The sequence below is a fragment of the Mytilus californianus genome, unplaced genomic scaffold, assembly GCF_021869535.1.
Source record: "Mytilus californianus isolate M0D057914Y unplaced genomic scaffold, xbMytCali1.0.p SCAF_8, whole genome shotgun sequence".
NCBI classification, from domain to species: Eukaryota; Metazoa; Mollusca; class Bivalvia; order Mytilida; family Mytilidae; genus Mytilus; species Mytilus californianus.
In genome coordinates, this window is record NW_026262734.1 from 99,927,077 (window position 1) to 99,951,352 (window position 24,276).

Sequence of the window (24,276 nt, forward strand, 5' to 3'; positions counted from 1 at the left end):
AAAAAAGCAGAGGAGTGGATTAAGTGACCGTTATTTCTAGCATTATCATGATTATCATTGGCACTGAAAATCTTCTTTGGTAAATGATGTACCTGAATGTAAAGATACTTACTACTTGAAATGTACTTTAGGAACCATGATGGTATTACAAGTTAATCATATAAATAGAATGTAATCATTGGTGAAGATTCTACATTTGGATGTACATAAAGACCAGGCCATTTGGTCTTCAAACTTTATTCAGTACTCAAAGAGTACAGAGTTTGTGCTCGAAACACCAAATCCAGTATTTTTATTGGATGAATTTTGAGTCTTGAGAGTGATAATTTTTATGACCACAAGGCAACATTATGTATTTCATTCTTAATTATGACAGATCCCAAAGAAAGACTCAAAGAAGAAAAAGATGGTATAGTTCTGAGTCCCCAGAGGAGGAGTTTTGGGACAGGATGTCATGTGACAGCTCCTATGATGACAAGACAAGTTAGTTGTCCTGCAGATTATAAGGACGACAACAGGTACATAATAATGGAACAAAGAAAATAAGAATAATGATAAACCACTGTTCAAAATTGTTCATAAATTCTTTATGTTGTGTCCAGAACTATTTCCATATTCTGGTTGCTTTGCTATTTTCCTTGTTTGTTAGTAAATGCTGGATTGAACAGATATGTTCTCTGGCAAGTGGTTTATGGTAAAAAAAATTCTATCTATAATCTTTTCAATTTTTCTAAAATTGATATCCCTGTACACTTCCAAACATGCACTTCTTAAAACAACATTATATCTTAACAATGCAAAAGATCTATTTGTTCAACATTTGATGTTCTAAATTATTTTAGGTAAAGGATAGATAATTAGTAGACAGTGATGGATCTGAATATTTTACAAAAAGTCCTATCATAAATACATAAAATTTCTATAGAAATAATGAGATGTTGTATACATGTATAATTGACTATGCTGCAATTATCAATTAAAGACCAAAGATAAAAGACAATGTGGACAATTACGTGTCTTTTTTTACAGAAATGTGAGACGTATTGGTAGTGGTAGAATACAAATAGATCGAGATAGAGGAGAAAGAGAACGTGAACCTCAGAGAGAACGTGAACGTGACTATAGGGCCATCCGTGATAGATTTGATGACAGAGATAGGAGATATGATAACAGAGGAGACAATCGAGGCTATAGAAGGGAGTATGATGACAGGGTAAAGTTTGTTTTTACAATATTGTATAAAAATGTTGTTGGTAACAATGACATTACAGAGTAATGTTTTCAAAGTGTATTTTACACTCAAATGTGTGCTACACACAAGATTTTCTAGCATATCTTTTTAACAGAGAAAGCAGCATGTCATAAGGGGGAAACAATTTACTGCAGTTTTGGTTTTGTGAAATTTTCCCTCAGTTCTTGGTGTTCTGTTTTCAGTTTTTGTCGAGCCTGTGACTTCTGTTGCAGAAAGCTCGACATAGGGATAGTGATTCGGCGTTGGCGTTATCTAACTTGTTAAAAGCTTAATATTTCAGAAGGTAGAAGACCTGGATGCTTCATACTTTGTATATAGATGCCTTATGATATGAAGTTTCCGTCTGTCATATGTCCATTGTCATTGACCTCATTTTCATGGTTCAGTGACTACTTGAAAAAAAAGTTAAGATTTTTTGTAATTTTAATTTCTCTCTTATTATGAGTAACAGGATAACTATATTTGGTATGTGCGTACCTTGCAAGGTCCTCATGCCTGTCAGACAGTTTTCAATTGACCTCGAGTCTCGACCTCATTTCATGGATCAGTGAACAAGGTTAAGTTTTCGTGGTAAAGTCCATATCTCAGATGCTATAAGCAATAGGTCTACTATATTTGGTGTAAAAAATCAAAGAACTGTGATAACATATGTATGTTGCATGTTTCAAAGGGACAATATACATCACTAGTTTGGTTAAAATACATACAAGTTCTATTGATATTACTATTGTCTTTATGTATACTTAACTATAGAAAGATATAACAGTTCATAGTTTGCCAATTTTGCATAGTACACCTATATGTTATTACAGAAAAAATATGCCTGTAATAACTTAAGGGTGTTATCACAGATTCTCTATATCACTCCAAAGCATTTTCTCAGACATACATCATGCTTAATTACAATGTATTTTAATTTATTGTAAGAAATAATGACCAGAGCATGTAATGAGGTTCTGCGCAAGCTTCCCAGTAATTCCCAAGTGTCTCATATAATAGGTTACATTCCTTTAATAACTAAGCTATGTTATTACAGCTAATTTTATATTATAAATTAAAATATTTTTGATTTATTTTCCAAATAACAAACATATGTTATTGCAGATTTAGAAAATTTAAGGAATAAAGAGTAGACAACTCATGAAAGTATCTGTAATAACACACACAAGTTATTTTCTGTAATAACCCTATAGAGATATCTCTGACTGTATTTAGGACTATCAACATAAAATTATTGGTCAGTAAAACAGGTGAGACATTTCAGCGTGTGCACTCTTGTTAAAAGTGCCCCCATGCATTTAATCTGGAACAGCTTTTATATGATTGATTGATAGAGATTGAGTAATACCTGTTTGACATCTGATTCATTAAATATCTTGTTGTTGTGTAAACAATTGATCTTAGGATTACCTAGGTGTTTGTCACTGGTTAGTGTACAAAACACTTATAATTGTTTTGGCTAATTAGTTAACAAAAATTACAGGACTTGATGTACTAATAAAGTATGTTATTGTAAGAACATATTTGACAAACAAATTTGACTCTATGTTAAATTAGTGCACTGTAGTATGGGGACAAATCAAACTTTATCTTCATAAAAGTCAAGTGAAAGAAACACTGCTATAAGAACTTAAAGGCACCCAAATCGACAGCCCTCAACAATTACAAAGTACCGAACATATTTTTGTTTGTTTATTGGCTAAAATTCTCAAAAATCAACACCATGCGAAAGTTACCTGCTACATGTATAAGGTATTATGGAAAAACTTTAAAATTTTTGTAATTTTGCTGGTACAAAGTTCATTCTTCCAAAATGACTAAATCTCACGATTTGATTTGATATGATTGGACAGTCAACCTGTTGTTTACCTAAGAAACCAACTATCTCATTTATATTTTAAGATGATTTTTTTTATCATTTTTCAGAGGGACTTCAGTCGGCATTTCAGCAGAGACAATGGTTAGTATGATAGAAGAAATTTGTTGATTATTTTTTTATTTATTTGATATTATATTTAGTGTTAATTTTAGATAACAAGTTAGTAGGGTATAGTTGAATCAACTACAATCAATGCTTTATACAATGCAATGTTTAATTTTGACTTCCACTGATAAAACACAGATCAAGTTGAATTTGGGTAGTGTCACTTTAACCATTATTGAGTTATGCCCCTTTATAAATCGAAAGATTGCAAAATTTTTAGTTTCCATTCTGTAACTTAAGTTTGCCCCAACCAAACATTATGAAACCTATACACAATATTCATTACCACAAAACTAAGATCAAGTACAAATATTGTTTCCGTTCTCTAACTTTAGTTTGCCTCAACCAAATGTAATGAAACTTATACACATTGCTTATTACTACATAATACAGATTAAGTACGAATTTTGGTGGCGTCACTTTTACCGTTCTAGAGTTATGCCCCTTTACAAATGGAAAAATTGCTGAATTTATCATTTCCGTTCTCTAACTTTAGTTTGTCTCAACCAAATGCTATAAAACTTATACACAACTGTTCTAGAGTTATGCGTGTTTACAAATAGAAAAATTGCTGAATTTTTAGTTTCTGTTCTCTAAAGTTTGCCTCAACCAAATGTTATGAGACTTACACACAATGCTTATTACCACAAAACTCAGATCAAGTTCAAATTTGGGTAGCGTCAATTTTACCGTTCTTTAGTTATGTCCCTTTATAACTATATGATATGCAAGCGGGGGCATCATCTGTGTCCACATGTGGACACTATCCACATTTATTTAATTCTGTTTTTTGTATAATGGTTTTAGTCAGTCTTTCAGTTTGAAACGCAGGTACTTCTTAAGTAATGTAATTAACCATGTCCAGATCATGAAATTTGGCTAGTATCATAACTAATTTAAGCGATTTCTGTCAATTGTAGGTCGTAACAGACACGATTCCTACCGTCACCGTGAAGAAGAGGAACCAGAATGGTTCTCGGAGGGGCCCACCAGTCAAAATGATCGCATAGAACTTCATGGATTTGAAGGCCCCAGAGAGGTCAAAGAGGAAATTGTGAAGGGCAAGGACGATGAAGAAGAAGATAACAACATGGATACTGGATTTGATGAGGAATATCACGAGGAGGCTCAACAGGATGAATCAAATAGTAAGGAAACTTTGTTTTTAATAATGCAGAATTTTTTTGAAAAAAAAATATGGTACCAAGGGGGCAAGAAGAAAAGACCATGTTGAAGAAGGACAAGACAACACCATGGCAATTTAAGAAAAAAACATTCCACAAAATATTACACAGTAGTCGAAAAATTGAGAAATGCAAACTCCGCTAAAACTAGGGGATGGACTCAGGTGTTAAAAAATAAACGCTTTCTGCTCCAATTATTGCACTTTTCATGTTGCTAATGACAAGTAAAAGTCCTGTGATTAGTTGCATTTAGTGATAGTTGTTAAGTATGAAAGGAGAACATTTATGCAATGTACAATATCATTGAAGTAAGTTAAAGTAATTTTGGAAAAATGGAGTGCTCAGGGTATATTATGACCATTCTTTGAACAGCAGCAGTAGACAGAGTGACATTTACAATTTTGTATATGATCTCGGAAAGACCTGTTTCATGCAGCGGTAGAAATAAGAAGAAATACCTGTTGATTACCATAAACCATTAATTGTGTTGCTAAGCTCTGTAAAGTGCATTTTTTGCATATTTGTAATGATGGACTATTGATAGACTACTGCTCTTAAAAGGTCAGCTTTATAATAGAATAGCACATGGCAGGTGCATTTAACTCTTATCTTAATTGACTAGGATTGTCAGTTTTCTGCTGAAGATAGTCGGTTCTCTCTGTGCCCTCAGGCTTCTTCAACCAATTTAAACTGACCGCCTCAATAAAGCCATTAGTGCTGAAAGTGGCATAAAAAGCCAAAAAGTCAATCATAATAAAAATTAATGTAGGACTAATCTATGAATCTTTGATGCAGAAAAAATAATAAAAGAAAGTGCTGTTCTTTTTGTCTGATGAATCATTAAGTTCTCATCTTTTTGTCTTATAAAAGCACAATTTAGGTGTTGTTTTGTTTTACAGAAAGTTCAGAAGTGAAAGTAGCCGATGTGAAGGAAAGAAATGGAAGTCTGGAGACAAACGAGTCAAGTTCACCTGAGGAATCAAATAACTCTGGCAGTCTACATGTCCCATCACCGCAGGCAACAAACTTGTTTGACTTCAATGAGTTCTTCAAGATAGAAAATCTCCCAGGCTTAAATGTATGTATTCTGGTATCAACTATCAAACATGTAGCTCTGATTCCTTAATAATTAATCACTATTTGAACATCAAACCAAACTGAACTTGCCATGCCAAAAAAACAACCACAAAAAACAACCAAGAGACAAACTACAGCACACAAAACACAACATAGAAAACCAAAGACCTGGGCAACAGGAACCCTCACCAAAACAGTTGGTGATCTCAGGTGCTCTAGAAGGGTAATCAAATTCTGCTCCACATGTGGCACCTGTCGAGTTGCTCATGTAAGTATTAAAATTATTCTAATTGGGTAGGTCATGTTCAAGGAAAAGAGTAGCTTTACCTTGTATCTTATCCTGCAAAAGTGATATTGGAAAAGGAAAAAAAAAACCTATCTATAGATTGCAGATGTCAATCTAAATTACAATGATTGAGCAAACATTCATACAAACAAAGCAAGCAAGCCAACCAAACCTTTAAACTACAAGCATTAGGAAAACAGCTCTTAGAGAAAAAGAACTTGTTAGTCATAAGCATTTCAGTATAACTTAAGATCTTTTTTTGTCACAAGTTTTTTTGTGCAAAGAACCCCTGTAATTTAGATTGTTGAAAGTCCATACAAATGGGTCAAATTCATCAACATTTTATGCTGGTTTGTCAGGTCTAAGCATCTAATAAATATTGACATGATTTTTTTGTAAAGGAACATGGCTAATCATGCTTATAAACCGCTTTGTCTCCTGATATTAAATTCTGTGTTTTTTACATTTGATAATATTTTATTTTGATTGTAGTATTACAATAGTACATATTGACTTTGTAGGAAGGGGGTAGTCCCACTGCTGAAGTACAGACTGGATTCCAGAGTCGGTTCAGTCGCTGGTTCTCTTCCCATCATGGTGGAGGCAGTATGGGTAATAGCCGAGAGAACAGTCGCAGATCATCAATCAATGAAGACTTTGGATATCTCAATGGTCAGTTTATTTTTAGACAAATATTAATTTTATAATAAGTTTGTGATTTATTTTGAAAATTGAGAAAATTCCAGTGATATTTAATTTTTGATGTTCAAAATTTTTTATAGGTGTACTGCTGGTTCATGGAAGGAAATTCACTGTATTACTGTGTATTTATTAAATTTTAATGTTTTATTAAAAATTTATTCAAAAAGTTTTCATGAAATGGCCTTAATTTTTTTTTTAGATTTCCAAAATTTTGGAATCAATTTGAGTAAGAAATTTGTATTGTAAGTCTCTTTTAAATGTATTTTCAGAACTACTAAGTGGAACCAAAAGTCCTATTGTTCCATCACCACCACCTAACACAATTAATTCAATGTACGATAAGTCTGTGTTCATGACACCAGGCAACAGCACATTCTCTGACAAACCACAGTGTATAAGTATGGACATGTCTGTCTCACAGAAAAACATTATAGCTCCAATGTTGAACAGTATATTCCAGAATTCTGGATCATCATCACATCACAAGCGTAATGATAGCAGTAAGTAGTTAAAATGATGAGCTTTTGCCCCAGTCAACCAGAAATGGTTCTTTGCAAGTTAACACGAAGAGTTGGGAGAATGCAGTTCAATACATATCACTTCTATTAAACTTTTCATGCTGCTTGGGCAGTAAAGGCCAATAATATGTCAAACAATCGCAAAAATATGTTGTAAAAAAAGGTTTTTGAAATAAATCCAGTAAACGCTTCGTACCCACCAAGCAACTGCTTTGTGCTTATTTTGAACATGCACTATAACAAACGGTGACTCCTCGATAGCAAATCCCTCTAAGGTTATATGGACTGTAGATGTGATTGTTCAAGAAATGATGGGACTTAATTATTTAACTTAAACAAAATATGCAACATAGGTAATGAACCTGGTTGAAGTTTGCATACTTTCCTATACTGGATAGAAAAATCCTGAAAGGAAAGGTCCATCAAACACATGAAATGTTTGTAAAAGTAAAAAATATTTAAATATTAAAAGTGCAAATTAGTCATTGATTCATGAATTTAACCCCTGCATGAAAAGTCGTTGCATTTAAATCTGGAATCTATGTTTACAGTTTAAACATAAAAGCAGCCATTAACGAAAAAAAGTTTTGATTGAGTAGTAGTTAAAATAAATTTATCATGATTTCCATGTTAACATATACTTAGAATTGAAACCTGGCATTAGACTGAAAAAAGTAATTAACTGACATATCCTTTGAGTGCTAATTCTATTTATTAAACAGGGAAATCCTGAAATGTTGGTATAAGCATAATTCGATCAAAATCTTTTCATAAAAGTGTTTTGTTGTTTACAGACAGCAGTAACTACAGTGTGCAGGATGTTGAGGCCCAGCTTAAGGCTTTATTGTTTGGAAGGAAGGATTCCACAGCTTCGAGTAGTGGTAATAACAGTCCTGCTGTGTCGTCTCCCAGAAGTAAGTCTCCATCTTTTACAACACAACTGCCTCAGTTTTCTAGTGGTAAAACTCCATGTTGAAGTTTTTTATGCCCCACCTACGATTGTTTTCTGGTTTGTGCATCCGTTCGTTTTTCCGTCCGTCCGTCTGTCCCGCTTCAGGTTTAAGTTTTTGGTCAAGGTAGTTTTTGATGAAGTTGAAGTCCAATCAACTTGAAAATTAGCACACTTGTTCCCTATTATATGATCTTTCTAATTTTAATGACAAATTAAGAGTTTTGACCCCAATTTCACGGTCCACTGAACATAGAAAATGATAGTGCGAGTGGGGCATCCGTGTACTATGGACACATTCTTGTTATCAAATTATATACATCTATACATGGGGCCTCAGTAGCCAAGTGATCTTAGTTGTTTGACTGCAATGATCACTAATCTGTCTACACTAAAGTTGAGTACATACCCCTGCTCATGGCAAGGTGCTTTGGACTTCGATCTTTAGTAACATGGACTACCAGTTTTTCCTAATAAAGGTCGATAGTTTTCTCTGGCTACCTCCATCAATAAAAATAGGCCACTTTTTTTACATTGGATAATTTACATAAGGATGTTACACAGAAAATATACACAACTTTCTTCTAAGGGGGGCTATATTGTTCATTTGTTTGTTTGTCCATCCTTTCATCCGTCCTTCTGTGCATCTATCCATCAAAATTTTCTTCATATTTTTCTCCAATAGTGCTTAAACAGAATGACTCCATATTTGGTCAGCACCTCAACAGTGATGAATTAAAATGTGTGTGTGTGTGCTTTTCTTGTTTGTTGGACACATACTTCCTTTTTTCTAAATACTTTGAATTGTTAGTGGAGGTATGCTTAGCAAGACAACAAGTTTTGATACCTTTTAATTATACAATTGAAAGAAATTTTTATGGTTCCCGCGACTTAGGTAGGGGGCATATAGTGTTACCCTTATCTGTCATTCCGCAACAAATATTTATACAGCCCTTTTTTTTTAAACGCCTTCACTTATTGTGCTGATTTTTAGTATGTGAGTTTACTATGATGAGTTACAGATCAAGTTCACGTTTGGTCCCGCTCTGCTGATTTTTGCCGAAAATTACAGGCTTTGACTTTGAAAATTTCAGGAAAATAACAGTTATACAGACTTTTTTTCTAAACTCCTTCACATATTGAGCTGATTTTTAGTATGCGAGTCATCTATGAATAGTTACAGATTGAGTTTGTGTTTGGTTCTGCTCCACTGATTTTTGCCAGATTTACAGGCTTTGAACAAAATTTCCACTCTTAAAAATTGCTTCAAGCCTCAAGTTTTTTTGTGAGCGGGGTCTTTCGTGTCGTTACGACACATCTAGTTATGACAAGTATTACATTTACAGAAGTACATGTATGCATACAAAGCCTACAGCAAATTTGTACTTCATTGTACGTTTAACTTTGTGGTTTTACCATACACATGAAATCCACAGAAATTGATATCCCACCAATAATAATGAATCCACCATTGATAGACCTGGATGACAATAACAACAAATCAAGTTAAGGATGTTCCACAGAAATTTAGAGCTGTTTTCCTAATGCTTGTTGTTTAAAGGGTTTGGCTTGGATTTGGATAGGCGGGGCTTCAGCTTGTATACATTATACTCAATTACATTTAAATATAATGTATACAAGCTGAAGCCTCGCCTATCTATTCATTGCAGATGTCAATCTTAGTTATAATGCTTGAGCAAACAATCATACAAACAAAGCAAGTAAGCAAGCCAAACCTTTAAACTACAAGCATTAGGAAAATAGCTCTAATCCTGTTATAACCTTTGATATCTTTTAATTATACATTGAAAAAGAGAAATTTTGACAACATTTATTGTGTTTTCAGATGTACCATACAGTATCAAGACTGTACAGGAATTGGAAGCTGATATGAAGCCAACGACTACACCTGGACATAACTATCCACAGCAGCCAATCCCCCATCCCCTGGCAATGAATCATCACAAGATTGAAAGACAGAACAGAATGACCCCTCCTGGTGTAAGAATGACTCCTCCTACTGTGATTCAACATCACCAACACCAGCAACATCAGCAACATCAGCAGCCCTCGTCTCAACATTCTTCCAGACGATCCAGTGAGGATGAAGGAGATTTGACGGCATTTAATAAGTTACTGAGTCTGATGCAAGCTGGGGCAGCGGCAGCTGTAGAATCTCCTAAAATTCCTGTAAGTTTCTGTTATATTGTAACGTTTGAAATCCAAATATTGTAATATATGTCTCAATATTATTTTCCTCACAACAAAGATATTCATTTTACTATGTCTCACTGAAACAGAATTTATAAAAACTAAATAAAACTGTATTCAAATTTAAAGAAGTGTGATTTTACAGGAGAATTTATCTCCACTAGATAAAACTTATGATATATTGTTCTTTGGTTTTACTTTATATGTTTTAGAAGAATCACCTTGTTTGTCATATGTCTTGTAAGCGTAACTCTTTAGACAGATATTGAAACTTAACACATGAACACTACCTGAGGATGAGCATAACGGATATAATCTTTGTAAAATGTGGAAGGGGAGATAATCAAATTAACTTATTTCAATATACTTAAAGTATTGCATGGCAGAGGGTATCCTTTTGAGAGTTTACTCACAGTTCTAGTTTATATTATATAAAATACTGTTTTCCTCCATACAATTTTTCTTAGAATGGCACTTAAACTGATACCCAACAAGTTAAAGTACTTTTACAATCTGCATTTGTTACAATCCAGATTGTTATTATTTCAGACTCGACAGGAGACCAGAGTTCCTTCCCCACCACAACAGATGATGCAGGCTAGACCTCAGACTCCAAACAGTCAACAGACGCAAGCTCAAATTGCACAAAATGAATTCTTGCAGGTTAGCTCATATTTTTTACCATAACAGGAAGGAGTGTATTTGAGATTTCCAATCTTATTCTTGACAGCTTTATTTTTCAGATTGAATAGATTTATAGAAAATCTTATTTGGAGTCACACAATTTGTTGACACTATGTTTATTAGGTACTGACTAAACATTATTACATAACTACCAATTTGCTGTTCACTAATGGGGGACATTCATGTACATTTTAGACTAAGAACTATATATAGAGGAGCCTAAGGATAAATACAGAACTAGGTGATACCAAATATAGTAGGTAGACTTTCTGCAAGGTCATAGGCAAAGGTCATGTCAAATTGCCTGTAAATTGAAAATTTTTCACACAAGTTATTTGAGAGAGAAAAAAACATTCTTCAAGTCACAGGATATGGCTTCTAAATGATATACACAGGCTGGCATTGGCCTGAGGTATATATGAATCATTTGAAAAATGAAGATGCATGCATGTAAGTGTAAAATTTATTTATTCGATTAAATGTATATATGATTTTGGAGTAGACAGTTCAATATAAGTCTATTTTTTTAAGTCCCCTTTAACATATTTGAAACTAAAATGTGTTCACCTGTGTCCAAATTTTAATGTGTTTCATTGGAGTTCAATTGCATCACAAGGACAACCATCATCTGTTAGTTAACAAGATTTTATTACAGTACTATGGTTTCTTTTCAGGCTTTACTTCGTAGTTAACAAGATTTTATTACAGTACTATGGTTTCTTTTCAGGCTTTACTTCGTAGTTAACAAGATTTTATTACAGTACTATGGTTTCTTTTCAGGCTTTACTTCGTAACAAGGAACAACAGAACCTGATAAGACAGCAGGCTCTGGCTCAAATGAAGATGAGCTACATGACAAAACAATCCACGCCTCTTGCCCAGCCAACACCTTTAGGTCAGCAGACACCAGGTGGCTTACGAACAACCTTGCCCGAATCATTGGCAAACTATATCAAACAGAACCCAACCATCATTACAAAATCAGCCTCCCCAACCCCTCCGCCTCAGACTGTCCCTCAACAGCCACAGGCTCCAACCATGATGAATATCATACAGAACACGTCCACACCTAGAGCTCCATCACCGACACCACAAGTCATTCCAAACTTCATGCCACAGCCAACATCTTCACCTCGTGTACCTTCACCAATCAGTAAGTTGGAAAGTTGTTTAATTTTATGTAAAATAGATGGAGGAATATAGATTTAGAACACGTAGAGTTTATAACAGTGAACTTCACATTATTGTCAATATGATTTAGATAAGATCTTTTACTATACTCTGTTAGACTTGTTTGTTGCAGATGTGTAATATCTGAAGATATCTTTCGGAAATTTTTGGGTTTTTTACTGTCAAAAATTTGTACGGTTATTGAAGGTCTTAGATCTTACAAGCTGCATAGAACAAATCTGAAGGAGCAGAAAGTTCCGATTTTAATTAGGTGGCTTTACTTCAAATATGTCAATTGCATATTTGGAGGGCATTTTTATTTTAATATGATAAGTGGTGGTTATTTTGGAAAGACCAATTATAGGAAATATTCTAATAAATTTTATGTATGGCAGGGTATAATTAAAAGTGACTTCTGACCCCTTCCCCCATGTATTTATTTCTGGAACAGCCCTTAATGGTATTTAAATTCAAAGATGATGTGTCAATTGAATTGGAAAGCTTTAAAAATCAGAAAATATGAATGACAGCTGGAAATCTCAGAATTCTGCATGGTTAGTGATTTTTGGAACAGGTTAACAAATTCAGCAACTCCATAGTTATGGTTCTTTCTCTTCAGTAACACACAATTTTATTTAATGATTTGTTTTTGTCCAGCCTGCGACTTTTGTCGCAGAAAGCTCGACATAGGGATAGTGATCCGGCAGCGGATTGTAAGGTGTATATGTCTGTCTGGGAGGTATCATATGACCTTGACCTCATTTTCATGGTTCATTGGTCAATATTAAGTTTTCATGGTTAAGTTTGTTTCTTAGATACTATGAGCATTAGGTCAACTATATTTAATGCATAAAATGATTGTAAGGTGTACATGTCTGTCTGGCATGGTTCATCTGACCTTGACCTTATTTTCATGGTTCATTGGTCAATGTTCAGTTTTCTTGGTTGAGACTGTTTCTTAGAAAATATAAGCAATAGGTCAACTATATTTAATGCATAAATTGATTGTAAGGTGTACATGTCTGTCTGGCATGGTTCATCTGACCTTGACCTCATTTTCATGGTTCATTGGTCAATGTTAAGTTTTCTTGGTTAAGACTGTTTCTTAGAAAATATAAGCAATAGGTCAAGTATGTTTGGTTTATTGAATGATTGTAAGGTGTACATGTATTTCTCGTTTGGTTTATCTGACCTTGACCTCATTTTCTTGGATCATGTTAAGTTTATGTGTTACTTGTAGTAAAGCTTTATATTTAGGACTATCAACATAAAATCAATGGTTAGTAAAGAAGGCGAGAAATTTCAGCGTGTGCACTCTTGTTTTTTATCGACCAATGCAGAAATGTGACATATTGAATGCAGATTACTGCAAAAAATATTTATGTGTAGGTTGTCAAATTTCAAATTCTGCAATGCTGAAGAGATCAAAACTTTCCCAAAATAAAAGAGATACAGATGAATATCAGTCAGCTACCATGAAGTAAATAACTATGAAGTTAAAACATTTGGTTAATATATCTTCAATGGTTAGTCTTACATTTTTAAGTAATTCATAAACTGTTCAATTAATTTTACTATATATTGTTAAGAAAATATCTAAAAATGGTTGTTTATTATTTTTATGCTTTGTGATTTTAGTGTTCAGTCAGCAACCACCAATGCATCTCAATGCACCATCACCGATCCATCCATCGCAGTTGACAAGTACATCACCCATCAATGTTCCAGCAGTCTCTATGTCGGTAAGTAAATCCTTTACAGTTGACAAACACACGACCCAATGTCATGTATAAGAAAACCTGGGGGCCTCGTTAGCCAAGTGGTCTAAGAAGTCAAACTGCTGTATCACAAGCCTGTCAACACAGGTTGTTAGTTTGAATCCCTCACGTAGCAGGTGTGATCGGCGCCAATTTTAATTGACTAGGATTGTCAGTTTTCTTATTGAAGGTTGGTGGTTTTCTGGGCACTCTGGATTCCTCCACGAAAAAGCACAATAGTGTTTTACACCAGTCAATCAATCAGTCTAAGAAAACTATGAAAGTAAACAAGTACATAAATGATCCAGCAGTTTCCATGTCTTATAAGAACCTCCTTGGTGTTTTAGCATTTCCATGTCTATAAGAACCTCCTTGGTGTTTTAGCATTTCCATGTCTATAAGAACCTCCTTGGTGTTTTAGCATTTCCATGTCTATAAGAACCTCCTTGGTGTTTTAGCATTTCCATGTCTATAAGAACCTCCTTGGTGTTTTAGCATTTCCATGTCTATAAGAACCTCCTTGGTGTTTTAGCATTTCCATGTCTATAAGAACCTCCTTGGTGTTTTAGCATTTCCATGTCTATAAGAACCTCCTTGGTGTTTTAGCATTTCCATGTCTATAAGAACCTCCTTGGTGTTTTAGCATTTCCATGTCTATAAGAACCTCCTTGGTGTTTTAGCATTTCCATGTCTATAAGAACCTCCTTGGTGTTTTAGTATTTCCATGTCTATAAGAACCTCCTTGGTGTTTTAGTATTTCCATACATGAAGTAAACCACTCTTAACAAGACTAATACTGTGCATTTATTATTATTCGTGGTATACCTAATTTTCGTGGATATCATGGGATGACAGATGAACAACAAATTTAAATGTTCAACAAAGTACAAAATTTCTATAGGCTTGTTGTTTGCAAACTTTTGGAAAACCACAAAATCAAAATCCACAAAAATACAATTTTTCCTTAATCAAAAATTTGCACCCATGAAAATAAATGAATCCACAGTACATAGACAATGATAGATGTTCAAGCAAGTACTCACTTGTCACAGAAAGAAATCCAAATATTTTAAATATATACAGACTTGTTACTCCATTACTAATTATTTTAAAGTTAAATAATTAATAGATATAAAAATAAGGAGATGTGGTATGATTGCAAATGAGACAACTATCCACCAAAGATCAAATGAAGTGGATGAAAGCAATTATAGGCAAATGTACGGCCTTCAACAATGATAAAAACCTGTAATAGAGTTGTTAAATGTCATATTGGTTCTGTTGATCAAATAAAAGCTTAAAATGTCTGATTTTGTTATTTCAAGAAAGCTTAACAAGTGCATTATTTTACATATCTAACCATACATTTTCAGTCGACTGCTTCAATAAGGCCACCTGTTGTCCACCGTGGACCAAGTCCCCAAGAATTAATAGCTCATACACAAGCCATAATGCAGACAGCTTTACTTAAGAAACAATTAGAAGATCAAAAAGAAAGATTTATGAAGAAACAACAAGAGAGGTATTTCTAATAGTATTTTTTATTTCAAAAGAACATTGATAAAGGTTGCAGTAGCTGGTTAACAACTATCTGAACAGAATTACATGTAAATTTACCACCAATCGCATTTTAATTTGAGTTTAAGTATTTCTAAATGGGCTTTTTTTTAATTTTATACTTGCATGTTTGAAAGTTGGTTCTATAGAACTAGGATTTTATTTCTTCTCAATTTTTTTTTTCCAAATTACAGTGACAATAGTGGCTAAGTACTATAACTAAGCATGCATACTGAGGACATGAGGTCATATTTATGTCTTGCAAGACAATAATGTATCAGGGAAACCTTTTTTTTATTGGGACAAAATTGAACCAAGCTTGTGTCTTATAGCAAATTTTTATTCAATATTTTGTTCTTGTCAATGTTTGATACAAGAAAAAAACATACTTTAATTTTTTCAACTTCTACTGTCAAAATATTCGATTATGCTGGTTTAATTTTATCAATTCACAGGAAAATATACATCTTGTTCTTCCTATAAAAACAGTAATGAAAGATATAACTTGTATTAAATGAAAATAAAAATAATAGTTGATTTTGCAAAAAGAAGTTCTAATAATATACAATACAAATATTTCTAGGGCCAAGTCGCCAAACCCTACAGCAACACCAAATTCATCAAAGTCGCCAAGTATGATGTCAATGCCTATGTCTAACAATCCAGTTATTGTTAATAATCAACCAAAGGTAAGTCAAGTCTTGGACAACTCTGACATTCTATGAACTAATTTTGAAATTTCATACAGTGAATCCTGAGAAAACTGAACCCTGATTAAACCGAATTTCACTTTAAACTGAACAATTTCCAAAGTCCTATGAAATTTCCCTATTAATGTTAATTCAACCTGAACAAACCAAACCCTGCTGATACTGAATTCAGAACACTTTTTGAAGTCTCGTAAGTGAATGTGTATTGAACGTTTACCTGTCAAAATGGATCAATAGCAATCAAAACAATACACCATGCTCAATGTTTTCGTAATTCGTAACTCTTTAGAAACCCCATTGAATGCAAATGAGTCTGAAGACCCGGATGATGATGTTCCATTATCCGATTATTTCAACATAAATATCTGAGGTTCAACATTTCGAAGGACCTGAGTGTTAGATAATAGAAACACGATTTTGATGACAAACGACGGAATCCGAATATGACATGTACAGGGATTATGAATCTGACTTAAACAGTAAAATTACGGGGGAAAACTTAATTGAATCAGACGACAATGTAGACTTGCGGGAATATTAAATTAATACCAGGGTTGGACATTTTTTCATATTTTTCATTTTATTTTCTTTAACATTGAAATCATCATAAACCGATTGTCGGCTGTTGTGTCACCTGGTACCAGTTGTCAGTCAGTTTCAAAATGGTTTTAAACTACCCACTTCTGTTTACCTCTACAATCCGAACACCTGTGAAAACTGAACAAAACACCAAGTCCCAAGGGTGTTCAATTTGGACAGGTTTCACTGTATTTAGTTTCACACTTGTCACACTTTTAACAAATGAACACTAAATACGAGAGAAATGTTAGTTACTTTAAGCAAATTTTGAAACTTATAAATTTTATATATATTTTTTTATGCTAAATTGTGTTCTGAAAATGTCCTTATAATTTGTAAACAGGGTTACTACAATGACTTATAAGATTAAGGTGGGTATTATCAAAGTTATCTTGTTTGTTTTTGTTTTCTTGCCCTACCTGCAATAGTAAGGGCATTATGTTTTTTGGTCCGTCAGGTATCAGGCTAAAAGTGAGGTTTATGGTAGTTCATTTGAAATTTAGTACACATGTGCATTATGATGTGAATTTATTAAATCATACCCTCAATTCTTGTAATTTCATTTGTACTAGAAGTCCATCAATTTCGTTAACCTAATCTTAAATTAATGGAATTATAAGACAGACAAAATTACAGGCTAGTATCGTATGCCAAATTAAGAGTTTTGACCCATATTTCCCAAATCACTGAACCTATGGATACATTTTCTTTCTTAAATCTATTTGTTAAGTTCGCACCAAAAATGAAAATATCTAACATTAAAATACAGACATATTTTCTTCGTAACCTATCCTGCTCCAAATAAAGATTTTGCAAATATAGGAGGGAAGATGGGTTCATAATTAAAAACAATTTTTTATTATTGTTTCAGCCTGCAGTTTCAGTTGCTTTTACGCCAACTTCAGTGATGAGAAAGATGCATTCAGACAAAGCAAGTGAAAAGGACAAACAGAAACCAGAGATGGGAGAAGGTAAGATAACGGGAAAATGTATATGCAATCCTATTGATGTTTCAGATTTTATATTTTGAAACAATGCTTTGTATAGGATTGTTAATTTTGTTTTTTGAATAATTGGTTCTGTTAGGACTATTTATTTCCTTGCTTAGAAAAATTTGGTCTGCCTCTACATATTAAATCCATAGAACTGAGAAACCATTGAGTATTGATCAATTATCATATTTGACTTCAATTAGCCTATCAGCATTCAAACTATAGTATAATCTTTAAATGGATAATAGAATTGTTACTGATTAGCATGAATGCATTTAATGTCCCAGCAGACAACAAAACTTTAGTATTCTTCCTGTTTACATATTTTCTTTAATTTCTTTTCCATTATTACAACTCTTTATGGTAATAAATAGTTTTATCTCCAGCAATTATACTTTTAGTCATCTGAAAGAGAATACAATATGACAAAAAAAATCAATAGATAAACTTAGTCTTAATGTGGAAATTTCTCCAACCTTGTTCTACAGTAAAGTATGCATTTGCAATTTTGGTATGTAATTAGCCTTGTCAAAAATAGGAGTTAAACAATTAACATGACACCCTATGTTTAATGCAGTGAGTGATCTTTGACCATTTGGGTTGACATTCTCTAATCAAGATCTCACTCCATTTATTAGGAACACCAGCACCACCTCCACCAATCAGACAATTGATACGACCTGATGGATCGTTAAATGATGAAGACCACAACAGTCCAAATAATGAAATTGATAGACACCTGAACAACAAGTACCAAGAGTCGAGGAATGGTCCTCATTCTCAGACAGAGCAACAGTTCAACACTCATGTGCCTCCTCCTGGATATTCAGGGTCCATGGGGTCCAGTACAGGAAACACTGAACAGGTAAATTAAAACCTCCATGTTCATATTTTGGAGTCTGATATTCATTACAGGAGCTCTAGTTGTACTGGAAGGTGGAAAATTTATAAATGGATTTATTTTCACTAATTTTCTGAATCAAGATAAAATCACAAAGATAGACTGCTCATGTGAATTTGATCTTTATTGAAGATCAACATGATGTATAACAAAAACACAGGTCATGAAATTTAAATTCACCTGACATTAAACCTATTACAACATGGAGTCCATGTACATGTATGCATTTGACTCATAATCATTATTTGGATATTTTCCATGTAAATCAAGCAAGGTGTCTTTCTGCTTTCTTATTAATCCCCTACCGACAAAGTCAAAGGGGTCTTTTAGGTTTGCACTCCGTCCACTTGTAGTCTGTCCATCCGTCAGTCCGGCAATTCAATTTTCCACACTATTTATGCCCCTGCCATAGCGGAGGGGGCAATAAGTTGTAACTTTGTCCATCTCTACGGACTATACATCCATACGTCTGTCCATCTGTATGTCCCGAAATTGGTTTCTGTTCTCTAACTTAAGTTTGCCTCAACCAAATGTTATGAAACTTATACACAATGCTTATTACCACAAAACACGGATCAAGTTTGAAATTGGGTGGCGTCAATTTTACCTTTCTAGAGTTATGTCCCTTTACAAATGGAAAATTGCTAAATTTTTCGTTTCCGTTTTTAACTTTAGTTTGCCTCAACCAAATGTTATGAATCTTATACACAATGCTTATAACCAGAAAACACAGATCAAGTTTGAATTTTAGTGGGGTCACTTTTACCGTTCTAGAGTTATGCCCCTTTACAAATGTAAAAATTGCTGAATTTTTCTATTCCGTTCTCTAACTTTAGTTTGCATCAAGCAAATGTTATGAAACTTATACACAATGCTTATTACCACAAAACACAGATCAAGTTTGAATTTTGGTGGTGTCACTTTTACTGTTCTAGAGTTATACCCCTTTACAAATGGACAAATTGCTGAATTTTTCATTTCCGTTCTCGAACTTTACTTTGCCTCAACCAAATGTTATGAAACGTTTACATAATGTTATTACCACAAAGCTCTGATCAAATATGAATTTGGGTTGCGTCACTAATACCGTTCTTGAGTTATGTCCCTTTATAACATTATATGCAAGCGGGGGCATCATCTGTGTCCCATAGACACTTCCCTATTTATTTTCTTTGTGCTTTAAGATATGGATTTGATATAGTTTAATCAAGACCAGTTACAGATCAAGTTTGAATTTTGTTCCGGTGTGATGATTTTGTGCAGAGTTATGGTCCTTGGACTTTAAAAATTCGTGCAAGTAATCTGTTTTCTGCACTTTTTCGTCATGCTTAAAGATATTGATTTGATATTTGGTATACAGTTTTACCATGACAAGTTACAGATCAAGTTTGAATTTTGTTTCTGGTATGATGATTTTGTGCAGAGTTATGGTCCTTGGATATTCGCGCAAGTAATCAGTTTTCCATACTTTTTTCGTCATGCTTGAAGATATTGATTTGATATTTGTTATATAGTTTACACCATGACAAGTTATTGATCAAGTAAGCATTTTGTTTCAGTACAATGATTTTTGAACTGGTAGGGGACTACAGAATGCTTGTTTCAATCTACTTTACAATGTGATCTTTTACACCAAGAATGGTCAATCAAACAGCAAAGAAGGCATTGAATAAGTTTTCTTGTGCTCATTCATATCTTTATGAATACTGACACAAAATCCACATTGGAAACTGACAGAAAAATTAAACTATTCTTCATCTTACCTTACAGGGAGCAGGTGCAAACAAAAATGCTCGTCCTGGGCCAAATATGATGTCTAACATGATGCCAGCCAATGGACCACTTCCACAGATGAGTGGGCCACCACCACTGTTGTCAACACAACTATCAACTCCAGGCAGACCAATTGTCAAAGGTTTGTTTTAATACATTGATATCTTGACTAGACCCCAACTCCAGGAGGACCAATTGTCAAAGGTTTGTTTTAATACATTGATATCTTGACAAGTTCCCAACTCCTGGCAGACCAATTGTCAAAGGTTTATTTTAATACACTGACATCTTGACTAGTTCCCAACTCCAGGCAGACCAATTGTCATAGGTTTGTTTTAATAAATTGATATCTTGACTAGTTCCCAACTCTAGGCAGACCAATTGTCAAAGGTTTATTTTAATACATTGATATCTTGACTAGTTCCCAACTCCTGGCAGACCAATTGTCAAAGGTTTGTTTTAATATATTGATATCTTGACTAGTTCAGTTCCCAACTCCAGGCAGACCAATTGTCAAAGGTTTGTTTTAATACATTGATATCTTGACTAGTCCCTAACTCCAGGAGGACCAACTGTCAAAGGTTTGTTCTAATACATTGATATCTTGACTAGTTCCCAACTCCTGGCAGACCAATTGTCAAAGGTTTATTTTAATACATTGATATCTTGACTAGTTCCCAACTCCAGGCAGACCAATTGTCAAAGGTTTGTTTTAAAACATTGATATCTTGACTAGTTCCCAACTCCAGGCAGACCAATTGTCAAAGGTTTATTTTAATACATTGATATCTTGACTAGTTCCCAACTCCTGGCAGACCAATTGTCAAAGGTTTGTTTTATTATATTGATATATTGACTAGTTCAGTTCCCAACTCCAGGCAGACCAATTGTCAAAGGTTTGTTTTAATACATTGATATCTTGACTAGTCCCCAACTCCAGGAGGACCAATTGTCAAAGGTTTGTTCTAATACATTGATATCTTGACTAGTTCCCAACTCCTGGCAGACCAATTGTCAAAGGTTTATTTTAATACATTGATATCTTGACTAGTTCCCAACTCCAGGCAGACCAATTGTCAAAGGTTTGTTTTAATACATTGATATCTTGACTAGTTCCCAACTCCTGGCAGACCAATTGTCAAAGGTTTGTTTTAATACATTGATATCTTGACTAGTTCCCAACTCCTGGCAGACCAATTGTCAAAGGTTTGTTTTAATACATTAATATCTTGACTAGTTCCCAACTCCTGGCAGACCAATTGTCAAAGGTTTGTTTTAATACATTAATATCTTGACTAGTTCCCAACTTCTGGCAGACCAATTGTCAAAGGTTTGTTCTAATTGGTTTATCTGAATAAACATACATTCTTCAAAATAAACTAATACTGGCAACGGTGTGTTCTACATTCAAGACTTGACCAAGAATGAACAGTTTGACCTATTTTTTGGGGACCAATTTAGAAATTGTGTAGCATTAATGATAGGTCACTGTTTAAAATATTTCTAATAGTACAAAATGTCATTTAAGGTCAAGGAACAGTAAATGGGCTTGGTCACAGATTTTGGTAAAATTTTGCATACAACTTTGCAATGTTGAGCTGTAACAGAAAATCGAAAAAATAATGCATTTATCTCTTTTATTTTCTGAAATATTACTGATTGAATTCTCTCAAAATAGGTGAACCTTTGTATTATTATTGTGACGCAGCCCATTTACTGTAACCTGACCTTAAGATGATGTTTTAAAGATTGTGTAGTGTGAAATGTAAAGATATAATTTGGATTTCAGAATTGTTGTCTATCAAAAATTACATTACTGCTAAGCCTTTCTTCAGGTTCTCTCGTGGCACTCTGGCTTCCTCCACCAAGGAAAGCTGACGTGAAATAGCATAATAGTGCTGAAAGTGGCATTAAACACCCATCAATTCATTAATCTTCAAGTGCTTTGTTTCGGTGGGGAAGTTTTTTTCCAGTTAATCAGCCTTTAATGAAATCTAATTGCCCTTTCAATAGTATTACAAATATAGCCAACTGATCTAGCAGGTAATATATTTTATAGATTTTAATGGCCATGCATTAAATGGCCATGGCCATATTTTATTTTAGGGGTCCCTATACTTTATTGGTAGGGCATTTACCTGTAGTGCATTGGAAGAATGGGATGGATATAAAATTACTCCATTTTCCTTTCTATCATTTCCTCTTTTTCTTTGCAGCAGTGAATGTTAGTACTAGTAGTGTAACAGGTGTAATGACACCAAACCAGGTACCTATTCGACAGTTCTCTGTGTCTCAGCAGCTAAATACTCCACTATCATCTGCAAGTATTCAACAGAGGGCTATAATGGGACAGAATACGTTACAGACGTCAACACCTAACATGCCACAAAGACCAATCAACTTATCTCCTAATCCACTCACGAGACCCATTGTTGGGACACCGGTGTCACAGAACTTTTCAATGGGCATTCCAATAACTGGACGGATGCCTATCCCACCGGGAGGAGTAAATATGACTCCTAGTCCTCTTGTTCTACAACAGATGATGCAGGGAGGTATCTCACCGGCAACAGCTAGAGGTAATTTCTGCAGATATATTTAGAGTAAATTTTGTGCTTTTTTATGGATTAAGAGTCTCTATTGAACAAGAGGGGGTGAGTTGACAAGTGTTTTTAAAAATTGGCCTATTCGATTTTGGTTGATTTTGATTGTTGCAGTTTGACAATGGTGACCCTTTTTTAGCTGATTTTTCTCTCTTGAACTTTAAATATAGGTTTAGTTAACTTTAATTGATTTGACATATCTTTCTCCCTAAAAATCAGAGATTTGCTGCTAAAGAGATATTTTAATGAGAATTGTAGCTGAGCGTATATGTATTCACTAGATCTCAGAATGTTATTTCTAATCATTAAATATGTATATTTTTATTATAAGACAAACCAAATAACCCAGCTGAAATTGTATATTCATGTATTTTCATTGGCACTAATTTTCTAGGTTGGGGAAAAATAACAATTTGTAGTTTTAAGAAATTCTGCACACAAAGCTATAGAAACATTTGTATTTTGTTGATCAATTTAATCATTGTTTAACCTTTACCCATGAAATCAAGGAATATATGTACCCAGGAATAATTATGAATGCTCAGTATTATTAATTGTTGTTTATATTAACATTGTAGTGAATGCACTGAATCAGATAAACCAAATAAACCACCTGAATCAGATGGCTATACAAGCACAGCAACAGCAGCAGAGGATGATGGACCCTAGACTTCAAGGTATTCGTGGAATCTATCCACCTTCTACAATGAGTCCACGGAGCTCTTTGCCGTCGGCGGGACTTAATATTCCCAACTCTTTACCAATGGGAGTCAACGTTGCCATGAGCCGTGCTTTGTCACCACAGGCACCATCTCAGAAACAATGTTAGTGCTACTTTTCTGCTTAAGAGGGGGGATTTCAATGCTTTGTATCCACAGGCACTATCTCAGAAACAATGTTAGTGGTACTTTTCTGCTTACGAGGGGGGATTTAAATGCCTTGTCTCCACAGGCACCATCTCAGGCACAATGTTAGTGGTACTTTTCTGTATAAGAGGGGGGATTTCAATGCTTTGTCACCACAGGCACCATCTCATAAACAATGTTAGTGGTACTTTTCTGCTCAAGAGGGGACGGGAGGGGGGATTTCAATGCTTTATTTCTTTCAATTTCTGTACTCTGTGGTACTTGTACATAGTCCAACTTGTCTTACATATACATCATCATTTTTGTTCCTAAACAAAACAAAATTTTGGAATCATGTAAATGTATTACCAAACTAACGTGTGATAATTTACGATGGGTTTCAAAAGACCACATTTATTGATATTTGTATCAAAGGTCAAGGTCATGTCATTATATCAATTTTAAACTGATATTGGGGTGATTTTTGTTTTTTGTTTTTACATGATAACTTTCAAAAATATATCCAACCTTCACCAAACTTA

The 24,276-nt window shown here is 34.1% G+C and overlaps 1 protein-coding gene across 2 annotated transcripts in view; it reads left to right on the plus strand.

Moving 5' to 3' along the window:
- LOC127712335 (eukaryotic translation initiation factor 4E transporter-like) overlaps window positions 1-24,276 on the plus strand; it is a 46,187-nt gene that overhangs the window by 11,813 nt on the left and 10,098 nt on the right. The window contains exons 5-23 of one of the 2 annotated variants that reach the window (XM_052218705.1): window positions 377-518; window positions 1,030-1,213; window positions 3,179-3,212; window positions 4,157-4,384; window positions 5,320-5,498; window positions 6,305-6,455; window positions 6,755-6,985; window positions 7,798-7,917; window positions 9,799-10,142; window positions 10,713-10,826; window positions 11,628-12,000; window positions 13,656-13,759; window positions 15,148-15,296; window positions 15,915-16,020; window positions 17,492-17,591; window positions 18,251-18,477; window positions 20,284-20,428; window positions 22,503-22,865; window positions 23,468-23,713. In XM_052218705.1, the coding sequence (XP_052074665.1) occupies window positions 377-518; window positions 1,030-1,213; window positions 3,179-3,212; window positions 4,157-4,384; window positions 5,320-5,498; window positions 6,305-6,455; window positions 6,755-6,985; window positions 7,798-7,917; window positions 9,799-10,142; window positions 10,713-10,826; window positions 11,628-12,000; window positions 13,656-13,759; window positions 15,148-15,296; window positions 15,915-16,020; window positions 17,492-17,591; window positions 18,251-18,477; window positions 20,284-20,428; window positions 22,503-22,865; window positions 23,468-23,713 (3,540 nt within the window). The remainder of the gene's footprint in view (window positions 1-376; window positions 519-1,029; window positions 1,214-3,178; window positions 3,213-4,156; window positions 4,385-5,319; window positions 5,499-6,304; window positions 6,456-6,754; window positions 6,986-7,797; window positions 7,918-9,798; window positions 10,143-10,712; window positions 10,827-11,627; window positions 12,001-13,655; window positions 13,760-15,147; window positions 15,297-15,914; window positions 16,021-17,491; window positions 17,592-18,250; window positions 18,478-20,283; window positions 20,429-22,502; window positions 22,866-23,467; window positions 23,714-24,276) is intronic. The other variant, XM_052218706.1, reaches the window with a different exon arrangement.